Source organism: Helicoverpa zea, chromosome 2 (assembly GCF_022581195.2).
Source record: "Helicoverpa zea isolate HzStark_Cry1AcR chromosome 2, ilHelZeax1.1, whole genome shotgun sequence".
Classification (NCBI taxonomy): domain Eukaryota; kingdom Metazoa; phylum Arthropoda; class Insecta; order Lepidoptera; family Noctuidae; genus Helicoverpa; species Helicoverpa zea.
The window spans coordinates 2,667,303-2,682,337 of record NC_061453.1 but is presented as its reverse complement, the minus strand read 5'-3'; the positions used below and the strand labels follow the sequence as shown (position 1 = coordinate 2,682,337).

The 15,035-nt window shown below is 36.6% G+C and overlaps 2 protein-coding genes across 2 annotated transcripts in view; one reads left to right on the top strand and one right to left on the bottom strand.

Annotated features, from left to right (window-relative positions):
- Positions 1-91: 91 nt before the first annotated feature.
- LOC124638623 (RNA-binding protein 45-like) lies at positions 92-1,879 on the bottom strand. Its single transcript, XM_047175626.1, has one exon. It carries the CDS (start codon positions 1,621-1,623, stop codon positions 187-189), a length of 1,437 nt encoding a protein of 478 aa, XP_047031582.1. The 5' UTR covers positions 1,624-1,879; the 3' UTR covers positions 92-186.
- Positions 1,880-5,657: 3,778 nt separating this feature from the next.
- Positions 5,658-15,035, top strand: part of LOC124639181 (fizzy-related protein homolog) — a 42,390-nt gene continuing 33,012 nt past the window's right edge. Inside the window, exon 1 of the mRNA XM_047176430.1 lies at positions 5,658-6,279. Within this exon, the coding sequence (XP_047032386.1) occupies positions 6,132-6,279 (148 nt within the window). The 5' untranslated portion in view covers positions 5,658-6,131. The remainder of the gene's footprint in view (positions 6,280-15,035) is intronic.

Below are 15,035 nucleotides of genomic sequence, written 5' to 3'. Positions count from 1 at the left end.
CATGTTGTTAAATCAATATGGGAAGAGAGCAGAAATCTTTGAAATGAGCAAAACATTTCATTAATTTCAGCTCAAGAATAATGTCCTTAAATTTGTTAATATTATTTATTTGTCCAAGCTACAATGTCTTAATAAAAGTTGTCAGTAGTTGTCCTCTAGTCCTGCTGGGTGGATGACACTGTCAAGTCAGTCAACCTGTTCGTCCTTTTCCGAATCAAATCTGCGTTTCTTAGCACGAGACTCATCTTCCGCTTCTAACACTTTAATACGCACACCACAAACCTCCGCTCCATGCAACACCTTTATCGCTTCATCTGCAGCTCTTACAGTTGCATAACGAGCATATCCTACTGTCTTATTGGGCAAAGTGTACACATTGATAAGGTCCCCAAATCTACAGAAGATGTCACGCAAAACTGTCAGTGGTGGCGGGTGAGGCTTACAGACTAAGAAACACCTTTTGGCAACAGGGCAATCAATGTCGGCGAGGGGCTTTGGAGGAGGCAGCTTCACACTGCAGTAGTTCAAGTCACTAGCATCAGGGGTTTTGTCATCTGCCTTAGTAGCCATTTTGAGAAGCTTAGACGCTTCAGCAATAGCTTCTGTTAACTTAGCTAGGTCAGGGGAAGATGTGTGAGTAGAGTTCATGGCATTCTTTAGGTTATAAGTTACAGTAGATAATTTGTTATAGTGATTATGCATTTCAGACCTAGACTTGTCAGGCTTAACATAAATTTTCATACCAGGGGGATACTCAAACTCATTCAATTTTTCAACTGCATATGCTGCACAGATGGGGTTAGAGTATGAAGCGGTACCTTTACCACAAGGGCGCGACATATCAACATGATATTGGCAATCAGTTAAACCTGGTATGAGGTCAAATAAAGTTTCAACATGCATCTGGGATAAAGCAGGGGAACACATGAAGTGAACAGTAGTGTAGCCCTTAGGAGTAGTTCTCATTAAGGACATGAGATCTGTACTCCCACTGCTACTGGAAGGGATGTTGACCAAGTCATTAACACTTGACTCGAAAGCAGATTCAGTGCGTTTGGCAGACCCCCTTGGCAATGCGAAAATAGCGCGATACTTTCTGTCACACTCTTCAAAAGCAACAGCTGCTTCAGAAAATTTACTGAATGTGACGTATGCAAAACCTCTCGATTCACCTGTCACGCGGTTTCTTTGAATGATAACTGACTCGACAAACCCGTATTTACCAAAGGCTGCTTGTATGTCTTTTTCAGTGCATACGTATGGAATAGTTAAGAATAGTCTTTTGTATTTGTCGTCATGATTGTCATCAGTATGGATGTCTGACCGATTGGTCGCAACCATCACTTTTAGGGCTCTACCGGAACCCTTCAGCGATTTCATATGCATAGCTTCTAAAGCATAAGCAGCTTCAGATGTTTTCGAGAACTTTATGAATACAACTCCTTTCGATTGCCCGGTTTGATGGTTGCGTGGCATTCTAATGTCCTCAATAGTGCCGAATTTTGAGAAAACTTCCCTAAAATCTTCTTCTGTAAACCGCCGTTCGCAAACAATGAATAGTCTCGAATGAGGAGGTGAATCTTCCGAATTTTCCTCATTTCGTTTAGGTCCATAGTTACTCATTTTCGCCGGTGTTTTCTTCTGTAGGTATTCGATTTCGCGAAACTTTAACAAGAGTGAAAAGTTTAATATTCCATTAACCTAGCCGATCAGGATCTGTTTATGAAATAAATAGGAGTTTAAGCGATAGATACAGCAGTTTTTGTGTCAATGGTTTTTGTACACAAATTATTGACAAAATTATTACTGTCAAAGTCAAGTTGTTGTCAACCAAAGACAAATATCCATCATAAATATCTTAACATAGACTAGACTTATTAGTTCCTTAATCAGATACTAATATTATAAAGAGGAAAACTTTGTTTGTTTGTTTGTTTGGTTGTAATGAATAGGCTCAAAAACTACTGGACCGTTTTTTAAAATTCTTTCACCATTCGGAAGCTACATTATCCACGAGCATCGATATATATGTACTACGTACTAGATAGAACGTTCCGAACAAAAAGCTTACCACACTGAAATGCACTGCAGACTATGCATTGCCCAAAATGGCAAATCAGAGCGATTTTGACACCTGCGTCAGATGGATGTCTATGAAACGACAATTATAAAATAGAAAATACATAACAAGGTATAAACTTATACATATAAACTATTCGAGAGTCAAGTTAGTAAAATTACACGCTGTTCATGCTATTGCAACGCTTGTATATCATACTTTTCATTTATAATTCAATTTTACATATATGCATTAATTTGTTCCCGCCCGCCATCTTAAATTATGGATTAAGAAAATCGTGCAGAAACAGATGTGCCATAAAACTGGCAGTAGGTAAAATATCAATGAAAACCATAGATATAATATTACTAAACAAGATTGCGCACGCTCAAAATATATATTTACGAAAATGAACTCTATTCTAACGCAATAAGGTACTAAATTGGTTGCATAATACACAGAGGCAAATCCGAGCCAAGAGGGATAGTTCGAACGGAGGCTGTTTGTCTCTTTCTAACACCTTGCCAGCATAAAAAAATGTTGTGATCAAAAGTTTTGTCTTACCAAAAAACAACATAAATTTTGTTTTGGTTTTTTTTTTCTAGCGGTAACCCTGAACATTCTTGGCGCGTAATCAGCATTTAAAATTTTGTTTATATTTTTTGTATTAAATCAATTTAAACTATTTAAATGGTGAAAAAGTGTTGCGTTTATACTTGTAAAAGTGAATCCTATGGTGGTTGCAATATATCGTTCCACAGGTAAGCTAATAATAACATTTTCGTAAACCAAACAACTAGGGTACCCATGAATTCTTGTAACGAGTCAAAATATGGGTGATGGATTTTAAAACTGTTGTACTATTGTTATAGCTTCCCAAAAAAAGAAAAAAGGCGACATAAATGGCTCAGCAGTCTATATATGAAATAGAAATACAAAAAAAACAGTCTTCACTTCGAATCTTCCTGCTTTTATACTGCTAATTCCCGCTAATTATTAAAAGCCTTTATTAGTATCTTAAGGTCACAAACTGCGTAAGTTAAAACTTCAATACCAATCTGTGTTTAATAATCTTAGCAGATTCGGATTTGTCTCACATAGCTTAATCTCATAGTCACCCTTTTAGAAAGGGACAGACAGCCTCCGTACTAACTGTTTCACTCGGCTCGTTTTTTGGGTTTATATGCGCAGTCCTGTTTACTAATATTATGTCTATGATGAAAACAGACTTCACTTTGTCATGGTATGTTCTTACTTTCAAGAAAAAATAATTAAATTCGCGAAAAGGACCATGAGTCAAATTGGGCTCATTGTCCAACAGAGTTATAGCATATGCCGTTGTGAAGGTTTTTGTTTGTACTAAAATTGTTACTTTGGGCACTACCTTCAATTCCATGGCAAAAAAAAGATATGCACCTAAATAGGTTTACATATTACGTAGGTATACATTCTGGTTAACAGAAACGAAATGGGTCGAGATGCCATCGCTCAGTATTACTGCTCGTGTCTAACAGGTAGACGCTCAGTAGGAAGTTGTGCTCATATCATTTCAATAATATGGTGTCTGGGGTTAGGCAGGCACTCACAATTTAATCCACCGGCAGGATATTTAGACGACATTATTATTGATATTGATTGAAATGTTAAAAAAAATAATTTTAACTGTTAGCAGCTGTTTTATTTTTTATGTATACATTAAACCTGGAATTAAAACTAGTTAAAGGTGTTCAATAACAAAACCTACACTGCCATAACAGCACTACTTTTTGCAGAATATTAGTTTATTTATGGTCGGAGAAAAATATTTATAGCAAAATAACCCCATGGATTCTTCGCAAAAATGAGTTTAAATCTTTATATTTAGTGCTTTACAAGTATATTCAAAGTGGTCTCATCTCTGTTGGTGGGTGAGCCCAGGCTTCATACATTTTTGCCCATGGTCCTTTGTGATAGCCCTCTTAAGAAAAAAAACATCGTAATTAATATTAAAAAAACCCTAAAAATAAGTTCCTGGTTTTAACATATTACATGATTTTACATTCACTTAGATATAAATAAACTTTTTGATATATTACATGATTTTGAATTAACTTAGATATAAACTTTTAATTTGAGTAATGAAAAATGTAGGCAAAATACGAGCGAAAATATTATGTCACTTCTGCAATTAACATCAATGAGGATCACGATCACAATACGTCAACAAGATGTCAACAGACGACATAAGCGGGTAAATTATTTGTATGGATGTTCTTGTCTATCGCTAGAATATATGTCAATGTCCACGAGTAACATAGGCTATATTTTATCCCGGTACGGGCAATAGTTACCACGGGACGCGGGTAAAACCGCGAGAAAACGGCTAGTATTATTATACATAGGAAGAGTCTGCGAGAGGAAAAGTGACGGTACCTCACAGTGTACCCACTAGAGGTCATTTGATGAAAATAATAATAACAAACCGGCAGGGCATTTGAGGTGGATGATGGGGGCTAGATCGCCCGCCTCTGTCTTGCCTTTATTGGCCGCCCAGAGTGAAATCACTACAGCAGAGTTAGCAGCCTGCTTGGAGGTAGCTTGGCTGTCCAAAGCCCCGGGTGTGAGAAAATTTTATTGCCCTCGAATTCAGGTATTATGTTTTTAGTTTTTTTTTTTGGGGATGCAAAGGGTGAACCCGTCAAAATTGACAGGACACGACCAAAGCAAGGGCGGCTTTTTCTGAAATTTTATTGCTAATCTACTCATCTATGTATAGTAAAAACAATTTTCATAATTCAGTAATCAGTAATTATTATGGTTTAATGTTGCCGCTCCCTAAATTGTGCCGCCCGGGGCATTTGCCCCCCTGTCCCACCCACGCTACGCTACTGGTGAAGTCCAAGGCATGTCATCATCCTCCGAGCCTTTTTCCCAAGCTATGTTGGGGTCGGCTTCCAGTCTAACCGGATTCAGCTGAGTACCAGTGCTTTACAAGAAGCGACTGCCTATCTGACCCCCTCAACCCAGTTACCCGGGCAACCCAATACCCCTTGGTTAGACTAGTGAAGTCCAAGGCATGTGCAATTATGTATTTCTCAAGTACCAGCTAAGTATCGAAAGATTGAGTTTAGTAGCAGGTAGGCAGCGCAAGCGAAGAAAATGCGATTTTTAATATTTAATATTATAAGCGTTGTAAATTATCCAAAAGTTCTTCAAAATGTTACCGTAAAATACCACTGCCCCACAATTAATATATGGTTGAAGAGATTTTTGCTGAATTTATAATTTAGCTAATTATGTATTTGAAATACATAATCTTGAAGAGGGAAGTAAAATACTTAATCCAGATTAAAAACTAAAGACATTTCAATTGTAAAGAAAGAAAAATATTTCGATATTTATTTATGAAAAATATACAATACTTCATAATAGACACTAAAAACTATTTAAAATTGAAATAAAATACGGGAATTCTCAAAAATTATAAATAATATTTTTTAAGTGAAATACAAAAAAAATACAACGAATACTAGCGCCATTGTTTAGCAATACTTTGTTAATCTCAAATGACCGTTGTATTCAAAGATAAAAAAATTTTTGGTCTTGCAACATCTTTTTTATTTATGCTGTGTGTGACAGTCCGCGAAAGAATTATTTTATCATTTTTTTACTGAACTCTTATAATTTAACACGTAAAATATTGATCAGAATCCTTAAATTGTGTCTGTGGAACTTTACAATATCGGTATACAAAGTATTGTGGGACAATATCGTTATGTGCGTTATCTCTCAGTAGCCATGGACGATGTGTTCTGTTGCGCTATGGAGCATGTCCAATGTAGTCAAATGGTACTCAGCAGTCGGTGAGAGCGCTCCTGCCTCTGATGTTGTTTGTTTTGGCTCCGGACACTGAAGTAAACAGTGTGTTCGGAACTTATCATCGGCGGACGATGCTCGATTGAGGACAAACCTGTTTCATAAAATATTCTAGTCTACATTCTTCCATATACCCTCAAGTTTTTGTGATTTAGACTATTTGAATTTTGGTCAGTTATTGTGTGGGACTTTTGACAAAGGACTGGTAACGTGAAACATGTTCAGTAAACATTACGAGACCAGGCTGCTGCAGCAATGCAGCCCCCTGAGTAAGAAGCAGTGCATCAGGTTCCCAGCAGAACACACAAATGGAGACAGATTTACGCCGTGCAGGGCTGGGAACAACTGGCAGACAGCATTTCAAGGTAAGTTTTCCAGTTATCAACCTCCTGTGTGTAGTCCAATATCAAAATAATCAGAAATGCTGCAGGCGTTGTTTCGAAATTAGAACATGTCTAAGGTTAAGGTTACAACAGCTATGTTGTCATGTTCTAAGTTCAAAATGTAATTACACAAGGGTACACAATCATTTAGGGCACTGATAAGCTATTGAGTAAACTTTGAGGAACTTAATTTTAATTTTGTTATCTTGAGCGCTTCTCACAAATGGTTCCTTATTATTGGGAAATCATTCGTTGTTTATTGATTTATCATTTTTATTGCCATCGGTGTGCTATAAATGATTTTGTATTATTATTTGCATTTAAAATGCAAACTCATGAATTTTAATTTAATTTTTACCCTCATAGCAGTGGGTAGAAAAAAATCTCAATACCTATGCAATTTAAAAAAAATCTTGATTTATTTTTTGGTTATGTATTTTTGTACAATAAATATATTTTAATTCTGTAACTAAATTCCGTAGAAATTAAATAGCCAATATAAATTCAATGGTGAACAGGTAAGGCAGTGTACTTTGCAATTCAGTATTCTAATACTGTATTTTTAGTTCATGAAATAGTGAAAAAGAATCTTCTACTTTACGAATTATTCTAACAGTCACAATAAGCTTGTGAAAATGAATAAGTGTTAATTTCTATGCAGACTTTCATTAATAGACTTGTCTGCAGTATGACTAATTTCAATGCATAACAAAGGAAATGCAATAATTTACTAATCTAAAGAATCTATTGATAATAACCATAGCTGATAAGAGACAAAAATTCTGTTATTAAAAAAAAAAAACTATTGTCATAATAAACTCAAGGTAAATTCTTATCATTACAGTTATGTGAAATGGTACTGGGAACTCATTAAGCTAATCACCCAAAAATAATACTCATGGAATTTCATTAATTGTATTATAATTTCCTTAATGTAGGCTACTACATAATTATCATCAGCTTTTAATTGTTCCACTGGTAAGCACATTCCTCTATTTCTCCTCTCACACAGAGAAGGATTAAGCGTTAATTGCCACGCTTGCTCAATGCGGGGTTGCAGGTGGTTTTACTTAACCTTAATTCAGACATTGGTGTCTTCGATCCATATACTTACGAAGTATATACAAACTTAGAAAAGATGCATTGGTTCTTGCCTGACCGGGATCGGCCCCACACACTCATACTTGAGAGGTTGGTTTTTTATCCACTAGGCCACCACAACTTCACCATAATTTTTAAATAAATGCACTTGCTATACTATATATTTAGGGTGTAATAGGCTATATATTTAGGGTATAGGCTATATGTTTAGGGTGTATAACGTTACCTAACTAGTATAAATTAATAACATCCCGGTCCAATGAATCATATATGATTGACTATTGTGTCTGCATGGTGGACAGTGAAGTGGTTAATAATAACAAATGTCATCCTCATGGTGTATAGGAAAATAAACCAAATAATGCATTAAAATAAGGATAAGTATTCGTCTAGGTATGATCAGACGCAAGGTAAATTCCTAATTTAGTAAACAAATTGTATTGTTTTGACTAAATGTGTTTGGTGAGTTAGGTAAGTAAATGAATAATGTACTGTAATTTTATAGTTTTACCATGTCAAAACAAGCAAAACCTCTTTAAAATTATTTTTTTTCTTAGTACTGATTTTATTTTAGATTGGTGCAGCCTGTTTTTTTCTTCCATACTCTGATGGTATCATTTAATGTTTTTATCATCATCATCATCATCATCTTAGCCATAGGACGTCCACTGCTGAACATAGGCCTCCCCCTTAGATCTCCACAGATACCTGTTGGAAGCGACCTGCATCCAGCGTCTATGTTTTACCCCATACAGAGTCTCCAGTGTCATCAGACAATAGTTTTTCCATTCTTTCTATAACATGGAATTTACATAAATATATGGCAGTATTAGTAGTAAGAGTCTTTTTCCTTTATCTGTTCCTGATTTTGTATTGAAGTACTTACTTGGAGTTTTTGAAAAGGATCTAAGAATAGTCCTTCTATTAATGAGCAACCTCATTTCCATGTCTAAAGCTAAAGCCCTATGGTTTTCCATAATTACCATAGTCTGCTCACCATTGACCCGTACAGTTTCATAATTTACATAAATTACTAAACAGTTGATGTCATTTTCGTGCGTCTGAGGCCCAATGATGCCTACCTTTGTTTGCCATTAGAAAAATCTTAGTCAATATAACTACTTATTGTAACTTAATGTATAAGTCGCAGATTCGTTTAAGTTAATTTATTCTTTCGTTTCAATGAAGTCTTTATCGACTTAGCGTACCTACTGAAAAACGGCACTTTCTCATTGCAAAAACTACAAAATAACTTGACGGTAAATTAAGAAAAAAAGTTTGATATTAAAAACCTCTTCGTGTTGGTGGCAAACATTAAATAACGTAATAATTTTGATTTACTATGCTTGTCTTCTTACATCTAGTAATAACAAAAGCCTATTACTTTCGGTCTAGGCAAAAAATCGCTCATAGCTCAATTTGGTCACGCTTCAGGGATCTGTGATGTGAACAAACTTCGCAGCTTTACGAAGGCCATTTCTAAATTTTTAGGATACAGCGCCAAGTTTTCGTGGTTTGTGTGGTGAGAGGAAATTTTTGGGAATTATTTTGAATTGTCGATTATAGCACAGTTTCATTGCCGCTTAACTTGCTGCCGTCAAAGCCGCCCAAAAACTGCCAAGTTAACAGCTGTCTAGACCCCTAATGACAGTTTACAGGAGTTTGCACGCCCCATATTAGCTTACGTAATAAGTCAAGGTGTGGGTGGTAGGAACACTACACCGACAGACATATAAGGTTACAACCACATGGCCCCAGTCTTCAACAATCTCATATTAGGTATTTCAATTTTATTCTAAATTATTGCTGAGTGACATCATATTGTCCACAATTTATTCCAATTGCCCTTTTTTCCGTAATTTTAAAACAAGGAACGCATGCCGTGGCGAGTTATGTGATAATAAAGTTATGATATGTTTTGTGGTTACCAGATACCTACTGCAAGCTGACCCAAACATTATCCTGTGTTAGCAATACCATCATTTTGCAGCGGTTTATGTATAAAGCGCTTTCCGGTTTGGCAAGCGTAATAATTTGCTGAAATCATAGAAAAAACCGCATAAAATTATTGCAATGCTGTTGTCATGAGCTCGACTCATTCGCTTCAAACTAGGCGCCGTAATACTCCTAAATTATAATTTAATTTACTGTCAGAAAAAAGACTTATCACGACGGAAATTCTACTCTGCAATTTACTCAGCAGATTACGACTGGCTCCATGACAATTTATGATAGTCGTTAGGCAATTTTCTTCCGTATTAGTGAAATAAGGAACGCTAGTGATAGTAATCGCCTTAGCTAATTAAATCCGTTTGGAAGGCACGCCATTGTGAAAGATACTGGGCGCTGCAGCGTTAAGAGCTTCTACCATTTAAGTAATTACGAGTTTTTTTTATCTCTTCAATTATCCAATAATACCGATCGATGCAGAACTATGCTTTTGGCTGTCGACAGATTCTGTAATAAGAATAGAATTTAATTCGTAGCCGAAGTCGGTAGCATCGTCTGAAGTTAGATACATTTTTGTCTAAAAAGCCGTAAGTGTAACTAATAATAAATGTTCAGTGGCAAAAAATAGCTATTAAGTGCTGTACCAATCAAAAGTCAATACTCTAAGGGTCAATTCCCACTGAAAGAGCAGCGGCCGGCAGCGGCCGTAAGAGCACGGAAAATGTAAGAGCGCGGCGCGGTGCGGCGCCGCGCGGCGCCGCGCGGCCCGCCGCGCTCGCGCTCAATCCCTTGCAATTACGGCCGCTGCCGGCCGCTGCCGGCCGCTGCTCTTTCAGTGGGAATTGACCCTAAACTTATTGTCTTTTTGCTGGCTACCGCCTAATAGACTGTAATGACAATGATTCGTTCAAAATTTCATATCTAACCATAATGATAGGTTGTCTGGTGAGCTGACACCGACTCTTTATTTTATTATTTTCTGCTACTCAGCAGTAATTGAAACTGGGCCTAACGGTGCCACCTGTCTTTGCTTGGCCCTGTAACGTGTAGCTCAAAATTCATCTAACTTTGCCACGATCTTCGCAGTATCAGTGATGCGCCGAAGTTTTTTGCAATTCAATTAAGATAGCTAGAATACCTAAAGGCACGATAAAATCTTCGCTGTCTAACTCGCACTTAATGAATGCGCTAATAAAACAAAGAGATACAACTACAGTTATAAGACTCCAGTCTAGACTGATCACTTTGAATCCATTAAGCTGTACCCGTGTTGTCTGAAATACTAGCAAAAATTAAGTGTTATCATGGAAACTTAACACGTACGGCAAATAGCCATCAAGCGCGTCCAAAGTTTACTTTTCCATTAATTAAGTTTTGTATGATGTTTAGAATTAGAATATAATCATTGGCTTCTGTGATGCTACAAACTTTTTATTACGTATCCTCAGTAGCTTCTGTAGCGGCTTATTATCAAGTTACTGTGAGCTAATTAGCTACCAAGGTTAACGGCCCTTCGTGTTTCTCACGTAATTAAAACTCTTTTTCTTTGTTTCCTAGCAAAATTAAAAATGCGACTAAATCATGGCACCATGAACAATTGTGGTTTATTTATAATTCATAATGCTTCGCGCTTGGCTACCTGGACGCTATTGTATTACAGAGAGAAAGTTTACAAGTCATTGTTTGACTTGCCTAGACAAATGTAAATTAAGGGTTTTAGGAGTCTTTAATTAGTATGTAATTTTGAGTAATCTGCTTTATTTAAAATTTAATAAAGGGTCTTCGAAAAGGCACGTGCTTGAACCTTTGTCGGGCAAGTGTAATGGACGTGTAAAACCGATACGAGCGTAGAATTCGTTTCGGTTCGTCCTTCCTAAGGACGAGCTTGGTCACTCTGGCGCATCCTGCACGTGCTAGGATACGGAACTTCGAGCGCAACACACGTGGGTGTGTATTGTTGTAGATTTTTATCGCTTATGTTTTTATTGGAGTTCCTGTGAAGTAATCGAACCTGATTGCATCGAAATAAAGGGCGCGCTTGGTGCGTGTTTGATTTTCAAATAGCTTAATTAAGTAATCGCATAATTTTAATGCATACTGCATTAACCTTTAGTTTAAAAGTTATTTTTTTCCATAGTATCTACACTACATGAACCGCAGTTCAAAAGCATAGCTAATTAAATCACGCTTAATAATTCCAACTGCACGGCAAAAAATAAAGCTTCTTAGGTATTCGTGTTCAAGTAATTTTCTTTTCTTCCCAATTAAAAGTTTTTGCTTTTCCATGTTTAATATCAAACGTGCTATATGATATGATTATGGAATAAATGAGTCTAGGGTTTGTTACATCGACCGTGAAGTTTATATGTAAGGACTGGTCCTAGGTAGGGCTGCCTCTAAGGACTTGTTCAAAGGCTTAAGGAAGTTAGTTTCAATACTACGTACTTCGTTTTTTTCCTAATGTAACTCCTCATTACGTCATCGAGCAATTTTATCTCCCACATTTGTTCTATTTTTATTTCCCTTCACTACATTCTAAAATAGCTGTTTTCTATTTGTTCTGCGGGTAACAAAGGTGAGCCTCGTCGCTATCTTGCTTCACCCAATTGAGGGAAATAGGATGTGCGGTACTAGTCATTGATGAGTCACTTTTGCAATACAGCGGTCTTTAAACTTAAAATTTAAACAGATTTATGTGTCTAGCTTAAATGCCCACGCATTAGATATTAAATATTTTACTTAGATCTTGCGCGTCATCTTAGGTACTAGAATATGATAATTTTAAAATCGAATGAGCTGTAAGCTAGCAGGATATTTGCTTTTCCGGCACACTGCACCAACCGGTTGATCATAAGTACTAGATGGTAGTACATAGTTGTATTTATAAAAGTAAGTATTATGCCACTGCGGGTCCACTTTGAAAATCCCCTTTAAATAAGTCTATCGATTCTCAAAACACTATCAAAGAGATAGACTTTTAATGATAGTGCAAGGGTTATAAAACCCTAAAGTTTGCAGCCCTAATCCTATCGCGTGCCAGAGCAATGAGAGGTACAGGGCATTCACACTAAGGCGTATGATAGTTCATTAACATGCATTAATTAGGGCATTAAAATCACTCGGGCAAGACCATTACGCAATTCTTGTTCAACCATCACCGAGATTAACTACTGGGATTCTTTAGGTTTGAAAAACGAACGCCAGTTTTAGCTTTTAACTTTTTGTCCGGCTACCATTATTATAATTGGTCCTTTGATCCTCATGAGCAAAATGGTAGCTTATCTATCATTTGTAATCTGCATCTCTTTTTATGTAATAATTTATGAATCCTAATACATTCATAATTATCTTGGAAAACCCCAGTTATTAGATCCCTTTAGACCCACCGTAACGTTCGCTTGAATAATTCCGCAGAGATTTTTTCGCGTTCCACCGCTGAAGCATGAAGCACCAAGACCTATGATAAAGGACGATGCCCTTATCTATAAATAAGTCTAGTTCCTGAGGACTTCTCGTCCGGAACGGATTATGTCGGCACATTTATTTTGCCTACTGTTGCGAATAGCGTGAGGTCTCAACCGTAACGAAGGCTTCGTTTGGGTCATTTGAGCGCTTTTAATCAGAGCCGAGCTCCGTCACGCTTGGAAAATAATCGTATGATAGTGTATCATTTGATAGCTGAATTTCGAAAATTGCTTGCCTTTTAAGGCGTGATAATAAATTATGATCCGTGATTTTTTCTTTTAGTTTAGCTATAGTCTAAGCGTTAGCTCCACATAGTAGTAGTTTTGAAGTTGGTGTCTACACATTGCAGAGTAGATTTTATCCTATAATTTCTATTAATACGTCTAAGCCCCCACCTACAGAATATTCGTCATTGGTTGATATTTAGCCTTTTCTTCTACTCATTCTTATTATCACATTTAAGGTCTTTAAACTGAAATTAGCTGGCCAGACGGATGTAGCAACGGTTTCCCATTAGCATGGTAATTAAGGGTCCATTATACCAATCACAGGAACGCCGGTCAAAGGCCATTGGAGTCAATTATAGGCAGTTAATTTTCGTCGCGACCAATAACTTTTCTATAGGTTTCTATAGGACAGTTTTGAATACTGCCTCAGTAATTAGCAGTTTTTCAAGCTTTGCATCAATAATTTATAAGCATATTAGAGTTTTAATAAGTGCGTTTTAATCGAGTCTCTGTTAGCTACAAGGTGTAGCTTTAAGGTTCATTTTAGCGTAAATAGTTGTCATGATTCATCTTCACGTTGCTTTCACAATATTGTGAATGTGGCGCTTTTCTACAGCCTCTTTGAATAATGCGAGAGTTTTACGTAATGAGGTATTACTATCTCTATCGCTTTGTTATTGTTTTCTCATATCTTTCATTCAAGGTGAATAAAAGTCTTTAGATGCCTACCTTCTTTAGGTAATTATTGAGTAAATAATTACTTTATAATCAATTTGCAGCCATTGCACAATGATAAAAACGCACAAAAATAAGACTGACCTCTACTAAATACTAAGTGTGGTTACGCGCTAAAAGTGTAATATTATTCCCGAAATTATCACCAGCCTCGTTATCAGAAAAGTAATAAAATGCATTGCGATAGCTTTTGCAACCTGTACTGATGATAAATACTACATCGACTGCTTAAAATGCACGCACATGAGCCTTCGATCGGTTCGCCTCTTTGAACTGTTTCATACACTGCATAGATGATATGCACCTTTTCTTTATATTCAAGTATCTCTAACGGGTCTTTCCTAAGTTTTCGAATAATGCATGCACTTATAATTACCTATAGTGACTACAATTGTATCAGACAATTCCCCTATCTATTAGGCCTAACACAACCTAAATAGATAGGGGAATTGTCTTTGTATCCCAAAAAATCACATGTAGTATAGAACTCGACATCTTGACATAATAGTTTGATTAATAAATTATGACAACATTGCATGTTACCTCCGTAAACGCAAGTGTGTGCACTCCTTAACGCAGCGAATTGTCCCACTAACATCGGGAACAAATTGCTTGACTTCTGATAAGACGCCTTATCGCAAAACTGCTATGTGCATGAAATTGCGTATTTAAGCATTCGAAGGATTATATTTAGCATCGTCGATTTTGTTGCTATTCGCCTAATTAATCACTGCATCGTTATCTCCACGCTCCTTGGTCCACTCAGTCTTGCCTCTTATTTCAAAAATGTTAAGTCTTGTAATCAGTCCTTGTCGTCTTCCGTGCTAAACTTTAAAATGTTTAGATTGCTTGAACAGTAACCACACACAATGATGAATCACGTACGTATATTTTATTCGGATTATTTAAATTTCCCACAAAACGTATGCAAATACCTCATTGTTGCTAAAGGTATGAAAAGCGTACTGTCATTCACAAAATATGTTCTCCAAAAGAGGTGCCGCCTCAGAAATTCTAAAACATCTAATCAAGATAAGCAAATACCGCAAAATTTAAAAGTTTTCTCGCAAACTTTAATCAAGCGCCAGATCCAAAAAAGTTTATAGCAAATAATTGCACATGACGCGGTGGAGATCATTCTTGCACCTGTGTCAACTTTACACGATTCTGTCACTTTTGGGTGGGCGAGTGCATATTTGCAAATTTTGTAACCAACAAATTAACACTTTCGGCCACATCAAGTAACACTTGGTTCCATAT

What these genes read in the sequence shown, in the direction of transcription:
- LOC124638623 (XM_047175626.1), bottom strand. Translation starts at nt 1,623, where the DNA reads ATGAGTAACTATGGACCTAAACGAAATGAGGAAAATTCGGAAGATTCA.